The sequence below is a fragment of the Sinohyriopsis cumingii genome, chromosome 19 (genome assembly GCF_028554795.1).
Source record: "Sinohyriopsis cumingii isolate HCF-2022 chromosome 19, ASM2855479v2, whole genome shotgun sequence".
In the NCBI taxonomy this organism is placed as follows: Eukaryota; Metazoa; Mollusca; class Bivalvia; order Unionida; family Unionidae; genus Sinohyriopsis; species Sinohyriopsis cumingii.
The window spans coordinates 32,964,953-32,989,327 of NC_142979.1; the positions used below are offsets into that span (position 1 = coordinate 32,964,953).

The window sequence follows — 24,375 nt, forward strand, 5'->3', positions numbered from 1 at the left end:
GCCAGTTTTTACAGATGAAATGTGCCTCTTTTTATGTAAAAAAAAGTATATTATTAGTATTCATGTATTGACAAACTGTGAAATGTGTTTTAAGTTGTGAAAATTAACTGTTTCTATATCAAAGTCCTTTGGAAGCCAGCCTAATCTTTTCATGAAGTTGTAGTCCCATGTCCTTGCTGACTTTAATTAGCACTTGACAGCAGCAACTTAGAGTGATGGATTATGTCTTTGATGAACTCAGGTGGTGTAATGGTATGTATGTATAGTATGAGTCCCAAGTCTTTAAAAACCAATAACTTTCAGTAAGGGCTGGATTTCTCATGGTTATCAAATTTCCAAAATATAGTATTGGTTTGCTGCTGCAGCTTATCAATCGAGGGAGCTTTTGGGCCAGTTTCATCATATGTAGCCGCCATCAAAACAAAGCCAAAGCCATCAAAGAAATAAACCACATCACCTATCTGTGCTGTTGTGTGCAACTAATTGCCATTGCATGAAATAATAAAAATGTAAAGCACCCTTCTTTCTGTTTCAGAGCCATTAATCCAAGCTTTTTTTTTTGCTTCTTCAGAACAAATTAATAACTGTGTCTTTTTTTTGCAGAGGGACTGGCTTGTTTGAATTTTTCTGTTTATTGAGAACCACATGTCATGTGATCCATAAGCCATGCTGAAGTTGAACACTTTCATTTAAACCAAGCCACTAAAATAAAACACTTTATGTGGTGCATGTAACCACTTTAACTATATACTTTATAAGCATACTCTGAACCAAACTTGTGTGGATTAATTTGGTGCCTGAGAGAAGCCACTTCATGATCTTTCCTAATATTGATTGTATTGTTACATAACTATTGAAAACCTCTCTGTGGATCACCTGAGTGGAGCTCAGAACCACCAGTAGTCCACATACCTCAGTGTAAGAACCTCTGTTCAAAAGTATTGTTTACAACATAATTTTCCCCACTTTATGTAAATGATAAACCATACATTGATGAGATTGGTTGATTAGCACTTGTACCAGTAAAATGTTACCCTGAACCAGCTTGTTCCATCTTTGCCAGTATGAGGTACCAGCAGTTGCACAACCCTAGTGAAATCTCAGCCATAAGGACAATATGGAACACAAGTTAAAATATTGGCCCAAGAAACATCTTTTAGACCATGATTGTACAAAAGCATATGCACCCAGATGACTTAAATATACAGAATATCATATGCATCCAGATGACATGGATATACAGAATAGCATATGCATCCAGATGACTTAAATATACAGAATAGCATATGCATCCAGATGACTTGAATATACAGAATAGCATATGCATCCAGATGACTTAAATATACAGAATAGCATATGCATCCAGATGACATGAATAAACAGAATAGCATATGCATCCAGATGACTTAAATATACAGAATAGCATATGCATCCAGATGACTTAAATATACAGAATAGCATATGTATCCAGATGACTTAAATATACAGAATAGCATATGCACCCAGATGACTTGAATATACAGAATAGCATATGCATCCAGATGACTTAAATATACAGAATATCATATGCATCCAGATGACTTGAATATACAGAATAGCATATGCATCCAGATGACTTAAATATACAGAATAGCATATGCATCCAGATGACTTGAATATGCTGAATAACATGTTTACCTGCTTCTAATTAGCTTCCGACTTTTCCTTAATAAGTAAGCATGATATAAACATTTACCAGGCACATTACTAATTAGATATGTTGTGGCATCCTTTATTCAAAAAATAGGTCACTGTGACCTGTATTTTCTTCTCCATTGTTCTATGGTAACTGTTGCATTAGCTCAGTTTTTCAGATACTTTTGCAGGCAGCATATTATAGCATGATATTTATATGTGTCATCAAGAATAATACACCTTCATTGGCTCAGTGGTTGGTGTGCTAGACTCGCTGATGAATGTGTGCATGTTTCAATCCTAACATTAGATCAATCCAGGTCGGCAAATACATGAAACTAATGATTAAAAACATGTCAGTTTTTATTGCAATTTCAACATGGTGCATATCAGTGAATTTATTTCTGTCTGCTTAATCTGATCATACAAATGTTAGGACATTGTTTATTAACTGTTACCATTTCTGTTACTGAATTAAGACACAAATTCCACAAACTACCATAACTCTGGATATTAGCAACATTTTGCCAGAGTTGATTATCAGAGGGGTAGTGTTTTTTTATGATAGTAAGGGAAATGTTAGACAAAAATTATCCTTCATTAAAAGTAAAATAAGACAAGCCTCATGCTGAAAATACTTATATACAGAATGCTTGATTTAATAAATTTACACCTTTTTGTGTAGGTGTTGGAAGTGAAGGCAAGCCAGCGTACAGGTGAAGAAAATTTCATGACTTGTTTAAGGAAAACACTTAACAGTTACTATGGTACCAAGCCAGTGGGACTAGGAGGAGTATTCCTGATAGAAAAAGGAAAAGCAAAGATTCATATAATGGTAATTTTAAATGGCTGGTTACAGCTGTTTATACACATGATTTGATACTTTGAGCTCCATACAAGGTTTTGTGCATGCATTTGAACAAAAGAATGGCATTGTCTTGCCTTCAAAGCAATGGCAAAACATAGGCATCACTTTTCCAATGTAGTTGTTGTTATTGGCATAGGCATCAAAATTAAAAGTTCAGCATGATGTTAGTTTCTCTGACACTCTTGCCTACCCTTATGATATTGGCATAAGCCTTAGATTTTCAGCGGTAACCTATTCAGTTATGATTTCCCCTCATTCCCTTGCAAATTTCAGTAAAAATCATAAATTCCTATCCAAAATTAGTTGTTTTTGTTCTGATCTGGTATTAGTTTAACCAAATATGGCAACCAGGAAAATAAAATGTGCTCATAAAACTGACCCCAATTATGAGCCACCAAGAAAGATTAAACGAAAATAATGGGCAGCATTTCAGCATTGCACTTGGACAGAAGGGTGGCTGTAAAAAAAACATGTTTCCACAAAGAAATGGACCACTCTGGTGATCTAATGGTGGCCTAATGGTTAGAGCATCTGCCTTGGATGCAGGAGGTCGCAGGTTTGAACCCTGGCTGAGTCATACCAAAGACTTATAAAAAAGGTACTAACATCTGCCTTGCTTGGCGCTCAGGATTAAGAGGTTCATGTTGAGACTGGACGGCCTGGTGTCAGGATAATGTGACTGGGTGGGACATCATGCTACATGTATGCAGCATAATGCCCCAGTGCTAGACATCACTATAAACTGCCACACTGCAGACATCGTATGACTGAAAAATTGTTAAAGCAACATTAAAAATCCAAATCGCACACATCACAATCCATGAAGAAATGCAGGCATTACCATTATATGTAAAATATACTGTACTGTATCAGCTGTGGACAAGTTTTATATATATGTGTGTGTGTGTGTGTGTGTGTGTGTGTGTGTGGGTGTGTGTGTGTGTGTGTGTGTGTGTGTGGGTGTGTGTGTGTGTGTGTGTCTCTCTCTCTCTCTCTCTCTCTCTCTCTGTCTTCGAGGAGTTCTTAATTATTTGCAATTGAAATTGAAGTTGGCCAGAAGAATGCAGCTGATGAAAAGAGTCAGTGGATATCTTATCCATTAACAAAGTTACTACAAATAAGGTGTTTTGTTAGTATTTTTAATTACCTATAGTATTTAAAGCAGCTGTCTCACTATATTTCTTGCCCTACCTTATTATTTTTGATTGGAAAGGGTAAGCAACTCTGGATGTTCTCATAAAACTTAATGGGTGTATTTGTCGTTGAGGAAAGGGAGTCACTGTAGCTCAGTTTGTAGAGCAATGGACTTGTCCAAGGGTACCTGCTTAAACCAATCTAGTTCATCTGCCCTGGGAAATGTACTTAACTCCCATTTCCACAGCATGATATAGCCAGTAATGTGTTAAAAGTGCTCTTAAAACCAGCAAAAATCATTGCTGACATTGTTCATCATAGGGAAAAGTAGGTCAGTGTGACCTACTTTTCTTGTGCAAGTGACTTTGCCGAGTTGTGGGATTATGCCATGGCAAATCAGGTGTAATGTAGCAGTCTGTAGAAATCTTGGCTTGATTATGCTAGTGTCACATATGAAGCAGAGTTGACCACACTGTGTAAACTTTGAGAAAGACATAATTGGTTGAAATTTTAAGATTTATGATTTGTCCATCATAGCCAATCAATTATTTATGTTAATGGACTGTATTTTAGCTCTTCTGGATATAGACACGAAAAGCTTATGGGATGGTCTGTCATCTGTCGGCCAGCCATCCATTAGCACAGATTTGCTATCACTGCTTCAGAACTATTGGAGGATTGCCTATACATAACTATAACAAATGAAGACCTACCCTACTTGTGTATACAAGAGTTTAACAGTGGATATAACAATTTCATTCCTCTGTGGGTGCAACCAAAGCATGGTTTTTTCAGCAAAAAATCATAAATGATATACTGTATCATTTTTCAAGTGATATAATCAATGGATGGAATGTATCAATAGGTATGATTGATGCATAGATTTATCACCAAAAATGATCAATGTATGAAATTATGAAAATAATATTATAAGTGTTTGGAATTGTTGTTCATCAGCAATTATGATGGTGCATTTAATTGTCACATATAATGACCTTGAAATTTATGTTGCAAACCACACACGTGTATGTTCTTAAAGTAAATGTATGTATATTGGGATAAAGAGTTCCCAGATATTATTGGTTCATTTGAAATTGAGGCTACCATGCCATTCTCTGACCACCATATTGGATTGCACCAAGTATTTGCTACTATCACTGTATCTCGTCTTCTTAATATTCAACTTCTAGTCATGTCAAAAAGAAAAGCAGAAGATTCAGAATTTTCTCCAGCAGGAAAAGAAAACAGAACTGGAACGACAATTATGCCATCATGTATAGATTTGTGAAACCATCTAATAAAGGAGAAAACTGCATATTGCAAATTGTGTAATTGTGATTTCGCTGTTGGGCATTGAGGTGCCCATGTCATAAAACAGCACGATAAAACTAACAAACATCAGCTTAACTTACATTTATAAATGCCAGAGAGAGCTTTGATGTAATTCGATCGGAAGTTCATTTTACTAAATTTACTTTTAGAAAGGATCCTCCCTCTTTCAGTTGCTAGTGCTGCTGCTGATTTATTTCTCGCACTCTTTCCACCACTAGAATTGAAAAGGATTACATGTGTGCTAGAATGAAGACAGTTCTTTAAGAAAATTCACACAGAATTCAGATCATATGTGAAAGATGGTACATTGGATAATGATTTGAAAAAACAAGCCGTGGAAAAGATTCCTATAATCAGACTGTGTCTGATGACTTAAACTCGGAAGGCGCAAGAGTGCAACACATGCATCTTTGACATTAAATAATTAACTAAGTTATTGTCCTACTTTACTGATGGTTGTAGATGTTGTCAGTAGTTACATATGCATCAGAGTTTAAAAAATCAGCATTTGTTCCTGAAAACCAGTATTTTTGTCATAAGCAGTCAGTTTTTTTGTACTCTGGGGTTGGCCAGTATGAAATTAAATATTTGCAAAAAGGACATCCTTTTATATGGACATCTTTTCATTGTAGAAGGGGTGGTCTCAAATGATATAAACTTCCATAGTACTTCCAGCCCTGCTTCTAAAAAATGCCATATTTATAGAAGTAGTAAAAATGTGAGAACACTACATTGGAATTTGGTTTAAGTAGATTATTAAATATATAGATAAATGAATAGTTATTTACGAAAACAATGTAGATATATATATTTTTTATATTATGTTTCAGCCTGACTTTTCTGAGACCCCACTGAATTCAGAAGAAGATGTAAAAAATTGGTTGAAGTTCTATGAGATGGATTCTACTCTTATCTGCTTGGGAGAACTGGTTTCCCATGATCCAGTAAGTATGCCTATCTCAGTACTGTCTTATCAGTGTAGGGAAACAAGTTTCCTATGATCCAGTAAGTATGCCTATCTCAGTACAGTTATATCAGTGTAGGGAAACAAGTTTCCCATGATCCAGTAAGTATGCCTATCTCAGTACAGTCATATCAATGTAGGGAAACAAGTTTCCCATGATCCAGTAAGTATGCCTATCTCAGTACAGTCATATCTAGGCAAATGCTTCTTTTGGGTGACAGAGGCTTGATATTCAGCATTTCCTCCTCTTACCTATTCTCTTAATGCAATTTGCTCAGGTAATTTATTTGCAGGAGAAAGCAATTTCTTTAGTAAATTGTGTTTCTCCAATAATACCTGACCACATTACAAACAATACCTCCCACCCTCTCGCTCAAGTAAAATACTGGTTTAAACCAGATGTACTGGTAGCCACCTCGCAGGTAGAGAGGGGAAATAACCTATAAGAGTTTCTTCCCTTTATATTTATGTAGAGTGATAAATATATTTTCTGTGTTTCTAGGAGGGCTGGATTTGGAGGCAGTGAAGAAAGTTATCCCTAATGTAATGTGATCAGCTAAATATTATAGGAGAAACATAATTGACTAAAAAGTTTGCTTGTTGGATGGTGTTTACAATAATCATAAAAATCATGAGGGGATGCTTCTTAAGTGACCCATATTTATTACTTCACTAACTTGTGTTCAACTTATTTTTCAGTCACACTTGAATCATCAAACTATATGGTTTTATATGTTTCAATGAAAACCACACTGCTTCGACAAAAAGGTAATTGTAACCTTCAGTTCATATTTGACATACATATTTTTTAGTTTGTCCTTCGAATATGAGGATAACTATAACAACAGAGGACATGCTTCTGTTCTGAGCTTCACCCTACTTGCGCTTCTTTATTACTTGTGCAGTTTTCCTCAGTTCCAAGTCTGTAACTCCAGTGTGGGTGAGACTGCTCCATATTGAGCGATCCTGTGTGAGATCTTCCAAAGATTCATGGTGAGTGTTGAAGTGTTTCAGTGATGACTAGAGAGACTCTTTGAATTGTTTCTTCTGACAACCCCGAAATTGCTTTCCATCCGCTGGCTCACCATAGAAGATCTTTGGTAGTCATTCTTCTGACATCCTGATTATGTGGCCTGACTGCCTCAGCTGTGATTTCATCAGCAATGTATGGATGCTTGAAATGCATGCCTGTGTGAGAACCTTAGTGTCTGGGATCTTGTCTTGCCATCTAATCCTCATCAGTTTTCTCAGGTAGCTAATGTGAAACTTGTTCAGCTTCTTGGCATCATGTCTATATACTGACCAGGTTTTACATGCATACAGCAGGGTCAGCAGCACAGTGGGCTTGCGGACCATCACTTTTTTTTTTGTACTGTTTCCTCTGTGCTCTAACACATTCTTGTGATGTCTGCCAAAAGTCACACTTGCTTTACCAGTTCTGGTGTTGGTTTCATCAGTGATGTGGACTGCACATGACAGTGTGCAGCTGAGATAGGTGAAGTTATTCACTGCAATGAGGGTTTGGCCATTTTCTGTGATGGTAGGCTCTAGGTAATGCTGTCCGGTTGATGCATCACCTGTGTCTTCTTAATAATGATTGTGATACTGATGTTATCACAAGATAAAGATGTCCTTACTCTGTCGCATGTCAGACTCGAATTTGGCATTCAGAGGACAATCATCAGCAAATAGGAGATCATCAAGAATCACTTCCTGTAACACCTTGGCTGCCTTTACAATGTCAGGCTTTTGTTAGATCAATGAATATCATGTTCAGGTTGGAGTTCTGTTCCTGGCATTTCTTCTAAAGAACATGAATTGCAAATATTTTGTCTATGATCCCGCATGCTTTCCTGAAGCCACAATGACTCTCAGACATTGATTGATGTGATGCAAAGCTATTCAGCAGAATTCTGGCAAGCATTTTGCCAGTTTTTGACAGCATGGAAATGCCCTGATGGTTATCACAGGATATTCTCTTGCCTTTCTGCTTGTATAGGTGGACAATGGATGCCTCCTTTTATTCCTGTGATAAAGTTCCTTGACTTCCCATTGATTGGAAGTGTTCAGTCAGTTTCTGTGCCTTGTGCAAGCCTCCATCTTTGTAGACTTCTGCTGGTATAACATATGCTCCATGTGGTTTGCCATTTGATTGCAGGTCAACTGCTGTTACAGTTTCAGTCAGCATTGGAGGATCAGCATGTGATATGTTGATTTCCACTTGGGGCAGTCGGTCACTTGCCTCCGAGCTGGTAGATGACTGTTGATTGAGGAAGCTGTTGAAGTCTTCTGTCCATATATGAAGTATCTTTTCTTTGTCAGTGAGCACTATGGTATTGTCAGTATTGGAGATGGTCCTGATGACTGTGGCCTGAAGATGTCTTCAAAGCTGCATAGACATTCTTCACATCATTCCTGTCTGCATAGGACTGATTCTCATCTGCCTTATTGCTTGGCTATGGGTCTTGCAGCTCTTTGATTTTGCATTGGACAGTCCTCTTAGATGATGAAGTGCTATCTTCAGATAGGTCTTCTGTGGCCAATGTTTCTTATTTAAAATTCTCTGTATGGCAGTATCATTCTCATCAAACCAATCTTGATGTTTAAGTGTGGTGGGACTGAAGGTTTTAGATGCTGTTGAGTACACAGCATTTTGAAAGATGCCCAGTCTTCCTTGACATTTTCAGAGTCCTTATCAATTGTATCTTGTTTGGCTGCATATTTCTTCAACAAATGCCCATGTCATGTTTTCCTGTTTCAGTCTGGAGACATTAATATTTTAGGGCACTTTTTTGCCCTGTGGTTGTCTACTTGGTTGAATTTGGAGATTGAGTTTGGAGACACTAAGACTGGCCAGTCCAGTATCCTGCACTTTTTATTTGGACATCTGTCACTTGGACATCTCGTCTCTTTGACATCTGTCACTTGGACATCTTGTCTCTTCTCCTGACAATGACATTGTCATTTAGACACCAACATCATGGGTGAATCCAAGACATCTTTTTGGTTTTTGACAGGCAGAAGACTTTGTTGGTGATTAGGAGGCTTTGTTTTCAGCACATTTCCACAGTAGGAGGAATCCATTGATGTTGCATTTGTCAGAGCCATGTTTGCCATTGACACCTAGCCATGTCTGGTGATCTGTCCCAGCTCTAGCATTGATGTCAACAAAGATGATTAGCTTGTCTGCCTTTGGTACTTCGTTGATAAGAGAATCCAGGTCTTCATAAAATTTGTTCTTAATCTCATCTGTCTTGGTCTTGGTGGGTACATCGGCACTGATGATAGTTGCAGGTCTTTTTCCAGACAGTGGGAGTGTCATTTGCATTAGAGTGTCATTCGTGCCCTTTGAGAGGTTTGTGGGCTTGCTTACTATCTGTGATTGGATGGCAAACCAATCACCAGCTCTGCACCAGTCTTCTTTGCTTATGTCACTTCAGAAGAAGGTATAGCCAGCACCTACTTTAGTAAGTTATACTTCATCAGCAAGGTGAGTTTCACTCAGGGCTGCTATTTGGATGTTGAATCTGGCCAGATGTGTGCCAACCTCTGCCAACTAGAGCTGTTCATCTTTCTGGTCTGTCTGCCGATTTACTTTTCATTAACATGTGCACATTCCAGGTACTGATGGCGAGTTGTGTCACTTTCGCTTTGTATAACCTTTGACCACTAAGGTGGGCTCCCTGTCAGCTGCAGAATGATGACCAGGGTTAAGGTGAAGCAGGCAATGTTTAGGGTACCTTTTGTAGTCCCTTCTTCATGCGACAGAGGTGGGCAGTGTCATCCTAAAATTTGATCACTCAATGGGCTGCAGAGTTCCACTGCTGCTTTGATCCAGTGAAACACGACCCTATGCCCCAAGCCACCTGATTTAAAGGTATCTAGTAGGGGGTGGGGAATAATGTCATGCATAGCCTGACATGACCCTTACACATGTACAAGCAGAGAAGGTCACTGTGATCTATAGCAGAGGGAGAACTATATAGTGAACAGTGATGCACAAAGGGAGAACTATATAATGAATGGCACTGCACAGAGGGCAATCTATATAATGACCAGTATTGCGTAGATCGATAATTTTATAATGAAATCATTTCATCGAGGGAGAGCTATGCAGAACAACATTACAAATAGGAGACTTATATAATGAACAGTATTGGGAGAACTGTATAACAAATAGAATTGCTCTGTGTGGATGATTGTATAGTGAGCAGCATTATAAAGAGGGAGCATTGAATAGAGGGAGAACTGTATGCTTGTTTTGGGGTTTAATGCCATTTCTCAGTGCAGGATAGTCTCATTGGTGGCCAGTATATCTGGTGGGGGAAGAAGCCAGAAAACCCCAATTAGAACCAACAACTCAAAAGAATGTACTGGCAGCTTTCTCATATACACACATTGGCCGAGCCCAACCCTCAAACCCATGCAGAAAGGTGAGATGGCTGTGATTAGTAAAGGCAAGCACTTTAGACCACTTGGCCACCCAGGGCTCTGAAGAACTCTATAACAAACAGCATTATAAAGAGAGTGCATTGTATGATGAACAGTGTTATAATAAAAGATCACTGCATATGAACAGCATTATAATGAGAAACCACTGTATAATGAACAACATAATAATGAGAGAGTATTGTATAATGTACAGTGTTATATTGAGATAGCACTGTATAGTGAACAGCATTATAATAAGAGTATGGTATAATGAACAGTGTTATAATGAGATAGCACTGTGTACTGAACAGCATTATAATGAGAGGGCATTGTATAGTGAACATCATAATAAAGTATTGCATAGTGAGCATGTTTTAATAGTATTGTAGAATGAAGTGCTATAATAAGAAAGCACTGTGTAGTGAACAGCATTATAATGAAAATGAACTGTATAAAGAACAATATTATAATGAACAGTGTTATAATGAGATAGCACTGTATAGTGAACAGCATTATAATGAGAGTTGGGTATAATGAGCAGTGTTATAATGAGATAGCACTGCATAATGTTTATTTTGTTGAACAGCCAAATGATTCTACTCCTTTTATATAAGACATCTGCTTGAATTGCTTCATTCCCTGTAGTATGACTTTATTGGAAGTTTTTTCTGAATTTTTACATTTTACAATTTAATTTTATTTGATGATTTACCCATTTTCAGGGCCTAGACTTGAGAGTGGAACATTTCCATTGCTTCAGTCGGCATGGACAGGGTGGCCATTACCACTATGACACGACACCAAATGACGTGCAATATCGTGGCTACTTTGTCATACCAGAATACATCTATCGCATTGATTCCCCAAAAGAGACGAATCAGCTGGGACGATGAGCAATTCACTCCATTGAGCAGTTCTTCATTATTTAGTTATGGAAAGGGCAATGAAATAGATTCCTTTTAATCATGATAAATTTTTAATGATACTATTTTTATTTCAAATTGAAAAAGAAATCTGAATTTGTATTATATTTATATTCAGCATAATACAGTGAACCCAGATTTATCAAGGACACTTAAATGGCCATTAAAGTTTGTTCTTTTTGGACAAGTGTCTTTATATAGAGATGACGTGGGCTTCTTAACTGTTTCCCTAAAAGTGGAGAGAAAAAAAATCACTACATTCCTTCAATCAGGCTTTTACAACTGATATTGTTAACAAGAAACACAATACATATAAAGGTGAAAAAGAGAAGATTTCAGAGTAAGATGTTTCTGTACCATTTGTGTTCATTGTAAGAAATATACATCTTCTTGAGATTAAATTTCTCCAGGCCTTCATTGGTTCCCGTTCAAATAATCCCTTGTTCAGATTTTCTCTGAGTTTTTCTGGCAGCAATTGAAGTAACATGGCATTGCAGTCGTCAGGAAAGCAGCTGGACTTTTTGCCAAATGGTTGGAATGACTTTACAATTTATTTTTAAATTGATTTCTCTTACTCTGCAATTAAATAATTATGGGCACCTGAAAATCTACAAAAAGAAGAAAATAAACAGCTATCCTGGATTCTGTATGAAAATTATTCATGTTAACTTTATGGTCATTTTTTGAAGTTCAGGAGGTGTGAAACTTGAAGTGTTCAGTTGATGCCTTTGCTTTACTGTGAGAAAAGGTGCTAAGTAAGATAACATTGGATTATATAGTTGTTGTCTGGGAGAGGGGCTTGAAGGGGAAATATGGGTGTTCAAATGGGCATTTCTTTTGCACCATAATTTTTCTGGATAGTGGAATCTTTTCTTGTGCCTGGCACGATGTCTCAATTCTGTTCTTTTCAAAACTGAAGTCAGATACCTAATTGATGAGGTAAAGCATGATCAAACTGAAGCCAGATACCTAATTGTTAATGAGGTAAAGGGTGATCAAACTGAAGCCAGATACCTAATTGTTAATGAGGTAAAGCATGATCCAACAGATACCTAATTGTTCATGAGGTAAAGGGTGATCAAACTGAAGCCAGATACCTAATTGATAATGAGGTAAAGCATGATCCAACAGATACCTAATTGTTCATGAGGTAAAGGGTGATCAAACTGAAGCCAGATACCTAATTGATAATGAGGTAATGGGTGATGAAAGACTTCTAGTCATAATATTATCTTCATCATCATTTCAGCCAATTATATGATTGAATTTGATTTGTGCTTTTGTTAGGGTTTGCTTTAATGGCACATTTAACACAGTATTGGCTATATCACGCAGAGGACATGGAAACTAAGAGCCTTTCCAAAGGACACGTTGAGGCTGCCAACCTGATTAGGCACACATCAAGGCAGCTGACCTGATTAGGGACACAGCAAGGTAGCTGTCCAGGTGTTTTAATTATAGTTATAAATGGCAATTCCAATACAAATAAATGGTGAAGCATCAACAGCTACCAGATTCTAATGAATCCCCCATGTCCGTGTCATTATCAACAGTTTCATTAAGGTACTTGGCTGCCATTTTATCTGCATGATATACCAATAATGTGTGCAAGAGTGTCTTTAAAATAACCGAAATAATTTGTATTCATTTGGAATGAAATAAAAATGCTTTTAACACAGCCTGGTTTTCCTTTCTTTTTTCGGAGTATTAAAGGGAGATAACTATTGCTGTCATGTCTTGTTAAGAGTGTGATTTTTGTTGTGAAAATAAAATTCATAAAATGTGAAAGATGGTATTGAATTTAAGATGTATAAAGGTGCAGCTACAATAAATGTAAAAAGTATTGTTGTAACATATTTGTCAGGAAATTTTCTTGTTTTATTTCATTCAGATAACTATAGGTGCAGTGAGTGCTCTAATGGTTAGAGTGTCTGCCTCAGATGTGTGAGGTTGTTGGTTCAAACTCTGGCCAAGTCATATCAAAGACATAAAAATCATACTAACAGCAGCCATGCTTGGCGCTAAGCATTAAGAGGTTAGTGTTAGGACTGGTCGGCCTGGTGTCGGGATAATGTGACTGGTTGGGACATCGTGTTACATGTCTGCGGCATGATGCCTCATTGCTAGATGTCACTATAAACTGCCACATTGCAGACATCACAGCAATATGACTGAAAAATTGTTGACGCTACATTAAAATTCCAAGTTGGACTCGCACACATAGATGCAGCAAGCAGCAATATCACAACATCAGTATCAGTCTTTGTGTTAGTCTTTACATAAACAATATCACAGCTAACTCAGTTGCCACCAAGCAGTCCCTGACATTGCCATCTTCTCAACATTTTTACATTTACATTTTTTTGTATCCTTGCTGCTTTTCATTTTTAAAATTGGTAGCTGGGGTGCAGGCTGAAACTATTTCTACTCTCAGTTGACTGGGGAATACATTACACAATACCATCTATTGTGGATGTCGACCCAAACAACATAAATATCAGAGTGGGCCTCTTACATTGTAGGACTAGAAGGCACTATAGTTGCCTACATATGTCACATTCACTCCTTGTAAAATGTAACATCTGTTGCACATTACATTATATAACTAAGTTTTTTTTACTGGCACTCGGTAGTCCTTGTTCTGTGATTGCTGATGTTAATAAACTCATTTCATTTCACAATACTGTAGCATTTGATTCTGTGACTCGACCACACATATTCTAAATGTTCTAAAACTGTGCAAGGTATTAAGCGGAACAAATATACCATTACTGTAATTGTAAATATTCAGTATTTAACAACTTTTAGTTCATTATTGATTTCTTTATTGCTAATATTTGGAATTCAGGCAGTTCTAATGTTCTCATCAGAGGTACATTTAGGGGGACATTTTTTTCATAAATATAATTTGTTTTTTTTACCGTAACATCGACACATCATGGAACAGAAGAATAAATTAATGCATGAAATTGGCAAGGACTAATTTGGTTCTTTTATTTCTCATGTAAAATCTAAATATTTTATATTTCTTTATGGCTATACAGTGATCAGTGCTTTTAAAGGTAACTCACACTAGCTAAAGTGTTGATTTGCCGTAGTGCCTGTTTGGCCAACCAAGTTCGAGCAACCCCATGAGCGACCTTTGAGGCACATACTAACTTTTCCACGTTGGTTTCACTTCTCCAATATCCACTTGGACTGTAGAATATTTTGGTTAATATTCAGCTTTTGTGTCCATTATTTACAATAGTATTATTTACTTTTAATGAGAACTTCCAAATGCAATCTCGGCTTTCAGACCTCTGACGACTCATTATCCGGCACCTGGTCCCACAATCACAGTCAAGTCATGGATAAGATCCAGGTCAGCACGTTTACGTTAACGGATATCATTCGATATATACGCAAAGGTCACGTCGGTAACAGGTAGCGTAAACACGATTAAGGGAGCTTCACCAAGCCTTGGTTAGTTGTTAGAATCAAGTCATGTATCCAGTCGTGTACCAGGTCCACAGCAGTTGCATCGAGGAATGTTTTTATCAGGATATTTACTTAATGGTGTTCCCGGTAACTTTGTTAATGCAGCCGCGATATCACCCCCGACTTTTGTTTTAATGAATTTGAATTTCTTTGCTGCACATCGAACACAAGTTCCAGTAATCATTGTTTGTCCATTACGTGTTTGAACTTTAGCTGGATTTGCGGTACGTGTTTTGATACGATATTGTACACAACTATCTGGACATAATTTTATTGTATACTGTAATGGAAAATTCGTGGATGTTTTCAAAGATTTTTTGGTCATTTACTTCCCAACACATGCAAAGTCTAAACAATTATAGCATGGTGATGGAACTGTATTTCCGAACTCAGTTCGTGGACTGATCACTGGTCCTGTTGAATGAGGAAAAACAGTTCTTGCTGAATATGATTTAACGCAGGATGAAGTTGGATCGATTATACATGATTGCGCCACCTGACAATTTAAAATCAATCGATAACAGTCTTGTAGTGCACGACGATGTGATGCTCGAAAATGAAGTCAATCCCGCAATAATATGTTCACAAGGCTGGCATAAAACACTGATGTCATCTAATTAAGTCAGCTAATGTACATGTGCATAAAGGGATTTGTAACAACTGTAACAATTTGATATTATTTCGTAGCATTGATGCTATTGGTCTTGGAAATATTCATTGGACCTGATGTGCCACTGACCACACGGGGGATGAATTTCGTGACATGCTGCTCGGCTCACAAAGGATCTGTATAACTTTCTCACACTTGATTTGACTGAACTTAAACAGATGAATATTGTGCAGGTTTTAACAATAAAAACAATCATATCAACTGTCTGCCAGCGATGTCATATAAGAGTATGAGAAGCAATGCCTTAAAGCGCGCGTGAACACCAAGAATTGATTCATAATGTTATTGCAGATCGAGAAAGCATCAGAGATATGTTACAATTGCAAAGACTGCATGAGACGATGTCATAGTGAGTTTTGAACAAACATTTGCACCGCTGATTAATCCAGCAAAGGAAGTTGACGAACGTGCCTAGACTATCACAAAGGCACAACCGCACTAACAATAACAAAAGAGAAACCAGGCCCAGTTCGTAAAATAGCTAGACTTACCAAGGCTATCAAAGAAGCGACTGCAGAGACTCTTACGAGCTTGCCACGGAGATGGCTATAGTCGACGAAGACGCCGAAGAGGCGCTGATACATCTTCCACGAGTAAAACTACCCGCACTCAAATCAGGGTTAATAGAACCAAAAGATCTTTTTAAAAAATTAAAGAACCAGCCCTGCAGGAAATCTATGATGATCCAATACCTGATGAAAAACTACCGAGTATTTGTTGAAAATAGGCTACCAACAAATAAAAATCATGGATACATTGAAAAGAACTGGGCTGTGTGGGTATATAATGAGTGGACTTAGTCAGTGCGTGTGCTATGAGAAATGTATGTTGTATGCAACAAGCTGTTTTAAATACAACCCAGAGCGTTACCTCGAAGATTAAAAACTTGTCAACGAAACCAAAATTCAACGTGACTTTTTCTCTTTATGTTACTGCTGGTGAATCATGTACACTTGAGATTGCACTTGCGTCGCTGAGAGTGTATTACAGCTGGTATAATATCCGATCACAACCGAATTTGTGTTTACAGCCGAAACTGGCTTCTCCTGAAATACTATTGAACTTTCTGGCAGCACGTATAACATAAAATCAATTAATGAAGAGATTCGACGACGAATCACATTGGTGACTAGCAAAGACTCTAAATGTTTTAGACATGCCAACAAGTCCACACTCAGTTCTGCCATGTCAATCGAATCTCCAAGGTATGCGGTTGACATTGCACGATCGTCAATAAGATCAGTTTTAGGTTGGCTTGACAACATTTCAGATACCAAACGAGTTTTTCGCATGGGATATCATATCGCGCCTGACATTATGACGATTACCTCAAGAATGACATTATGAGGATTACCTCAACAATGCAAATTAATTTAACTTGTGACGCTGTCGGTGATAGTTATGAAAGCAAGTCTGAAACGACAAGTGTGGTTTTTCAGGATTATATATTGTTTAGGTTTTCGCCAACCGTGGAACCAGGCAATTTGTTATCAATTACGTTCGCAGCACCTGTTTGTCTTCACTGCCATAATAATCGACTGACAGATATTCACTTTACCCTTGTGGATCAAGACTTGCACATTGTTGATCTGCGCCGTTAAACATTTACAAGACAGCTATTACATTTGAAATCTACCTGACATTTAATATAATAATGAAATTCATACATGGACATGTTGGATCCTGCACGTGGTTAGCACGAGAAAACCTATGTATGTGACAAATTAGAGAACTGGCGTTGATGATGTTCGTGGACTATTAACGGGCGCACCAAACGTGTTTGAAGATATGGTCCTGCGCTCTATAACAATCGCTAAACAAGTTGAAATGCCAGTTGTTGATAGCATCAAAAGTGCTGCTATGGATCGGATGAATAACTGGGGTCGAAGGCGGTTCAATCGATTCGAGTTCGACTACGGTGATTAGTGACTCGAGCACCACCAACGTTGAACGAACTGCACTACCAGCAACAGAACCTATGCTACCTGCAGTTAGTAAAGTCACTAAAGATTGTCAGATTCAGTAATTGTAAATCTGGTAATTAGAAGTGGATTGCGGTTTAGGATGGGGGTAGTGAAGCCACCAAAGCCGTCACTCAAAGAGGTATTAGACAAAACTAATAATGTATAAACAATGTCCCAGTTCAAATATATATCTGATCCTGCATTTGACATGGGCTGTGTTGGTGGATCAAAGTAAAAGAGACTTTAGGTATTACTCATAGCCTGCAACGTTATTTCATTGATGGACAGAAAATCGATTCTTGATAACTTCGACGTAGCTACAACGATTCTTTGACTTACCAGATACAGCATTGATTACACAAAAACAGCTAGCTCAGCAATGGTATTAGTTAACGATCTAACTAGTCATAAACCGCCTATAATTATAAATGATGTTGGTGTTGCTGATGCAGCTGTAGAAAATTTACCGTTTCCTAATCATAATTTCAATATTGGATTTGCGCAGCGTCGTTCACAAGTCATTGGTATATCATTGAGGTTTTCGTATGCAGTTTCCCTTTTTCATATATTTGGGGTTTTGTAGATAATTTCGCATGGTTATCGTTGGAGCTAGACACAGTCACCGTATTCGGTAAGAACAACGCTAACGATGCACTTTGGCATACAGGAAGTTGTTGATGGCAAAGTTGAGTTCTCAACAGTGACTTACTGTGGATTCCTGTGCTAACCTCTTTGCTGATTTCAGAATCTGGTACTAACAGCTACCTTGCTAGGCGCTCAGCATTAAGAGATCAGTGTTAGGACTTGTCGGCCTGGTGTGAGGATAATATGAATGGGTGTGACATTGTGCTACATGTCTGCGGTATCATGCCCCAGTGATAGACATCACTATAAACTACAACATTGCAGACATCGTAGCGATATGACTGAATTTTGTTTTAAAGCTACGTTAAAAATCCAAATCTCTCTCTTACACACATAGACCACAGGATCACGTTTGTTATCATGTATGCAGTTGGGAAGCGCTTCAACGCTGTCCTTTCTTGTGCACACCACATATGCTTACCCACCAAATTGTATTGCAGGCCAGTTTGCATCTCAAAAAAGCACTCGACATAGTCTTACTGTACCAAAGAACGTGTCCAAATTATAACGCGAGAGCATAACAAAATGGTATTTTACCACTTGCAAGTGACAGAAATTTATTTGCGCTTAAACGGTCATCAGGAATCCTCCGAAGAAATTCAGCTATAATATGGACCAGCATCAATCTATTGTCACTGGTCTGCATATTTCCCAACAAGACTTTCGTACATTGTACTCAATTTATTACTTTTCATTAGAGTATCTGAAGTTGTCCAGGCAACCAGTTTTTGATATGTATTGTCGTATCGAAGACCTTTGTCCGATGGAATTCGGCGACTTGTTCCTGGTATGAAGCTCGTTTTGGTGCACTGCCTGATGACGATGCTAATTACCTGTACAGATGTTACACTGTGATACTTTCTGGCAAGACCCTTTTGTTGGACTGTGCTGGTTGCAGAATGAGTGTAATTGATCGGCATGTGGAAAATACAAAGTTGAACGTGTTACATATTTAAATACTCGCCTATCGCGAAGTGAATGTCGGCCTTAATGAAAATCCACTTGAAAAAAAAGGATTTAAAAACAATGATACCAGGAACACGTCATCGAATTTCATCAAGCAGAGGTCTTCGATTACCCGGTCGCAGAAGATTACACCATCTACCCGTCCATTGTCCAATCTTAGTCTGCTCGCAATCGTTTGTATTTTGACCCGTATGGACTTACACCACCAGACGAAGTTAAGTTGTTAATTAGTTAACCAAGCACGGAATACAACCACTGTCTTATTTGACTAGGCTAGTACAAACACGGTTGGATAGCCCTATATGCGGTCATGTTGTTGAAGCGTTGCATGCACTTGAGAGTTCACCAACACCACAATAACTTATTTATTTCCCAAAAAAGTATGTTTAATATAATACCAATGTCTATTAACATTTACGGACGTTACTCGAGGACACGGTGCTGATGTGGATCTGAGCAGATTTGCCACCAAATTGGATTTGACTGAGTTTATTAGTCGTGCTGGTGTTGGTGCTGATTCAGATGAGCTTGTAATTTTTGAAGACCAAAATGGTATACTGGAATTAGAGACCCTGGTTTGTCAGTTACATTTATTAAAGACTATGTTGATACAGTTCATGGGATGAAACAGTACGTAGATGGATCGCAGATATTTCGAACCATCAGGTGTACTAACTTTATGAACCTCAATTACGAGAATATTAATAAAAGATGTCATCACTGATGTATGGGATTCTTCGTTAACAACGCTGAACCGACAATGTGAAGCCAAAGAAGACTATCTCTTGAGACTTTCCATTCATCACGACAATCCCCCGTTTTGATCGAGTTTAGCAGCCCATCATAATTGATCCATTCCAAACCAATGGATCTTAGACCCAATCGACGAGACGTGGAGCTAAGAGGACATTGAACGTTACCGAGGTTGTCATCGCTATGCCACAGTGATGGCTCACAATTTCTCGGCATGCCATGGACAGTTTCGTCTCATATACTATACGGAGCAGAGTACCGAGCGTCCTAAACACCCTTTGAACGGAGTCAAAATAATGTCCATACCAGTGGTACAAGTGCAGTTTAAAGTGTCGATGAGTTACTTAGCCATGCCAGTGAGCCGAATACCTAAAACGTTTGGAATGACTGAAATGGCTAAATGCTATTTTCCGCACTTTTTCAATACCAAAGCCAATCAACACGTCGTTCTGCTCCAATTACTTGAGGATCACTACACTACAACGACCACGCAACATGCGCATCGAACAACGAGAAGCTTTCTACACTTAGTACCACACTCACGCATCGGACCCCTTCGACTTTCAGAAAGAAATGTTAAAGTATTGTCGTTCCGACATGGACATTTTACGGCGTTGCTATGGAGAATTTCGAGAAATGTTCATGGAACACGGAGGGATTTATCCTTTGAAAAGAGCCTGCACCATTGCTAAAGCGTGTTCCTTAGTATACCGCCAATGATTTCTGCCCGAAATCACCCGGCCTATCATATGCTCAAACGACGAACTTTGTCAAATGTCAATACTCGGTCAAAGCCCTACGCTGGTTATATTACTTGTGCGACAAGGAAGACAAATCGATCCAACATGCCCACAATGGAAGAGGCGAAAAGATCAGCGGAAGGTATTCGGTGGATGGCTGGGACTTAAGAAACCCCAAGATTGTGTACGAGTTTAACGGTTGCTTATTTCACGGATGTCCCATCTGCTACCCTCAACGTGACACTAAAAATCAGTTTTTACAACGCACCATTGAAGACTACTAGGATGCCACTTGTTAGCGACGCTTGAAATTAGAACAGCAAGGATACCAAGTGGTGGGAATGTGGGAACACCAGTGCGATTACCGTTGAAAACCGATCCCGAGTTTAAACGTATCATGGAAAGTTACAAGCTGTTGGACCCTCTGAATCCACGGGACAGCTTGTACGGAGGACGGACGAATGCCACCTGTTTGCTGTACCACGTCGACGAGGAGAAAGGAGAAGAAATCATATACTTGGACGTGTGTTTGTTGTATCCATATGTGTGTAAATATTGTCACTTTACCGCAGGGCAGTCGCAATTACTGACAGAACACATCGGCCTGGACAACATTCGACATTAGAAAGATTGATTAAGTGTAAAGTCTTGCCTCCCACGGACTTGTAACATCCCGTTTTACCTCACCATTTCCAAGAAAAATTGATGTGTCTCTTTTGCCGTACTTGTGGGGCAAATGGCATAACGATCGTGTTTCCCCAAGACGGAGCATTTGAAAGATCCTTTCCGTTACTTCCAAATGATTCACGACAAAACCAAATATATGAAACACGTGGCCATCCTTCGTGAGGACTTCATCTTAGTCAATTACGAAGAAGAAATGGACTTTGTAGAAGTAACGAATTTGGAAATGTCATCATTGCAGCTTACGTGACAGCCCATGCTTGCTTAAAAATGTACGAAGCTTTAGAACTGCTAGGAGATCGCTTCCTGTACTTTGACACGGATAGTTGCATCTACATCGATCACCTACGTCAACGTCACCCTGACATCGAAAAAGACCGTTTGGAAGCCTGGACGGACGAGCACTCCGACGAAAAGATACTAAGTTTTGCTAGTGGCGGTCCTAAAAATTACGGCTACGAATACCGGCACCAACTAAGAGAAGAGCATACGGAATGTAAAGTGAAAGGATTGACTCTCAATCATCGCACCAGTCAAGTGGTGAACTTTGGCGTACTAAACGAAGCCTTGTAGTCTGGACAGAATGAAAACTTTAAAGTAACCACCTATGAACCTCACAAGATTATACGTTTACCCACACACCAAATCGTTAGTCGATCTTTGGAAAAAGTGTATTAAATCGTGTACTAGAAGCGAGTGCGACTTCCCAACCACTCCACTTTACCTTACGGACATATTGGCATAAAATATGGTTCCAAGACGATAGCCACCAACACGAAGGATGACTTGGACACAGCAAAAATCAAGTGATAGACTCAAGTCAAATGAGAAACTCGAGTGCGATGCAGTGCCTCACGATCACATCACCAGTTTAGTCCATTATTTAGTTGTTTATTTACTAATGCCATGGAAAACTATGTGCAACCAGTGCAACTTCCAGACTACAAGACTTTACCTTATGGACACGCTGATATCACCCAGTATAAAAAGGGACGAATTCCAAGAACGACACTTCATTGCGAGGTCAATCGACGAGAAAGATGAATCACTCTACGCAGATGAAAAAAGAGAAGGAACAAACATTATTGGCCTCTTTCACCACCACCATACCGTCACAGCAAAGTGCGTCCAAGAAGGAAAATGATTCAGTAGACCTAAAGGAGTATTTTAGCATACAAATGACTCAGACAGCGAATTCGATAAAATTTAGGACAACAACCTACACCTACACGATGTTAAAGACTTCGCTTCTGACATTCCAGCCGAGGCAGCACCAGGTTTTATTACGGACTTATTTGACTCACTGTTAGAGGTATTCAAACGTCAGTGTTAAGTCAATGATCGAGGTCGTTTGAGCCATCTATGTATCACGACAGTTTGAGCTCTCCTGTATGTCTCGGGCTTAGTAACCTGCAGAAATAAGTTCTTCCAAACTTTTGAGAGCTATTGAAGACGTGCAGACGATGAGAGAAACATTTGACATGACAGATACAAAACGACCATTCATACTGCGTACATTTTACCTCCATGTGAAGAAGACCATGACTGCACTTGATCTGCTTAACTATAAGGGTACCTAGCACTATGGACATAATATCAGATTTACGAATGAAAAGGAGTATGTGATGGGAATCATCTACGCTGGGACACAAGTGGTAGCTGACCAGATTTTAAGCAACGTGTGTGACGGATATAGACAGAAACATGAACTTTGTCCTATTTGATTGTTTGTTACTTGTTTTAGCTTTTCCTTAAAAATAAACATTTAATGTAGCGTGAAAGAAAGTGTCATTTTTTATGAAATATAAATACGTTGTATATGAAGTAGTTTTTTTTGAAGGCATGAACATTAATTTTCAAAAGTAGTGTACTAGAACCAAGAGCTAAACAACCTGTAAATAGGTTTGTTTCATGTCCAAATGTTTATGTATTAAATGAATAGTGCTTAGACTCTAGAAAACCCATGTATATAATTTAATAAATGTTTTGTACCCATATAATAGACTTTTCTTATTGTAGTCTCTATTCTATCTTTGAGTCTTTCTTTGGAACATCTCTGTCCTGTTTTATGTGTGTTTGGATATGTATTTGTTTGTTTCTGTATGTCTATTTTTGTTCCTATCAACCCTTTGTCTCTACAAATACATTTCACCCTGTAAATACTGTTGACCCTATAAACCCCATGACGCCACCAATGTTCAATTCACATTGTCCTCCAGGTGACATTCCCAGGTTAAATTGCCATTGACGCCAACTTTGATATACCCATTTTTAATGTTACGGTCCCATTGACGCTTAAGTGGCCCAATCCCTTGTCGCTATGTTCAATTCCCATTCACTCCATGTTAAATTTTCCCATGTCAAATTTCCCTTGACGCTAAAGTGTCCCACGACCTTTTTGACTGGGATTGTCATTGACGCCGAAGTATCTGTATTAACTACTTATATCTACCTGTACTAAACAGAGTAGATTTTGAATTTAATTTTATTCCAACGGACATGTTAACTGTCAGAACTTTGTCATTGATTTTTAGGTCAAAAGTCAGGACTTAAGATGTTAACAGAGACAACCGAACCAAGTATATATATATATATATACGAAGAATAACTTGAACATTAGCACCTAAATTACTCTTTTTCCCAAAATGATGTTACGTATATTTTTAACCAAATTTGGCACGTGATTATAACGTGATGTTGTATGAGAAACGTTATGGATCTCTATTCGTGATATCGCGGTGAAGGTCAAGGCCATGACAAAGAATAGTGTAGTTTACATACAGGTATCTTGTGAACTGCTTTACTCAAACATAATAAAATGCTGTGGGGTTTTCTCTTTTTTTTGGCTAAAGTTTGGTATCGGAAGTTCCTCAACGATTCATAGATATTTTCAATACTCAAACGTTCAAGAGAAGAAATAGACTTCTCATGGATTCTTGGAAATTCCTTTTGGACATTGTGTTGGTCCCTTTGAGGAACTCTTGTTTAGCTAAGGTCCCAAAAACTCTTTTCAGTCGAGCGTTTCGAAATTGTTTTGATCATTCAACAAAGACTCCAAAGAAATTTCCTGAAAATTGATATATGCAGGGGATTAAATACGCGATATTCAAAATGAGATATTTACTTGTTCCAGCCGAGACTTCGTCA

The 24,375-nt window shown here is 38.3% G+C and overlaps 1 protein-coding gene across 1 annotated transcript in view; it reads left to right on the forward strand.

Moving 5' to 3' along the window:
* LOC149775403 (beta-keto L-gulonate decarboxylase-like) overlaps positions 1–13,004 on the forward strand; it is a 40,557-nt gene extending 27,553 nt beyond the window's left edge. The window contains exons 7-9 of the mRNA XM_089944443.1: positions 2,360–2,509; positions 5,839–5,952; positions 11,126–13,004. Of these exons, the coding sequence (XP_089800569.1) occupies positions 2,360–2,509; positions 5,839–5,952; positions 11,126–11,296 (435 nt within the window). The 3' untranslated portion in view covers positions 11,297–13,004. The remainder of the gene's footprint in view (positions 1–2,359; positions 2,510–5,838; positions 5,953–11,125) is intronic.
* The last annotated feature ends 11,371 nt before the right edge of the window (positions 13,005–24,375 follow it).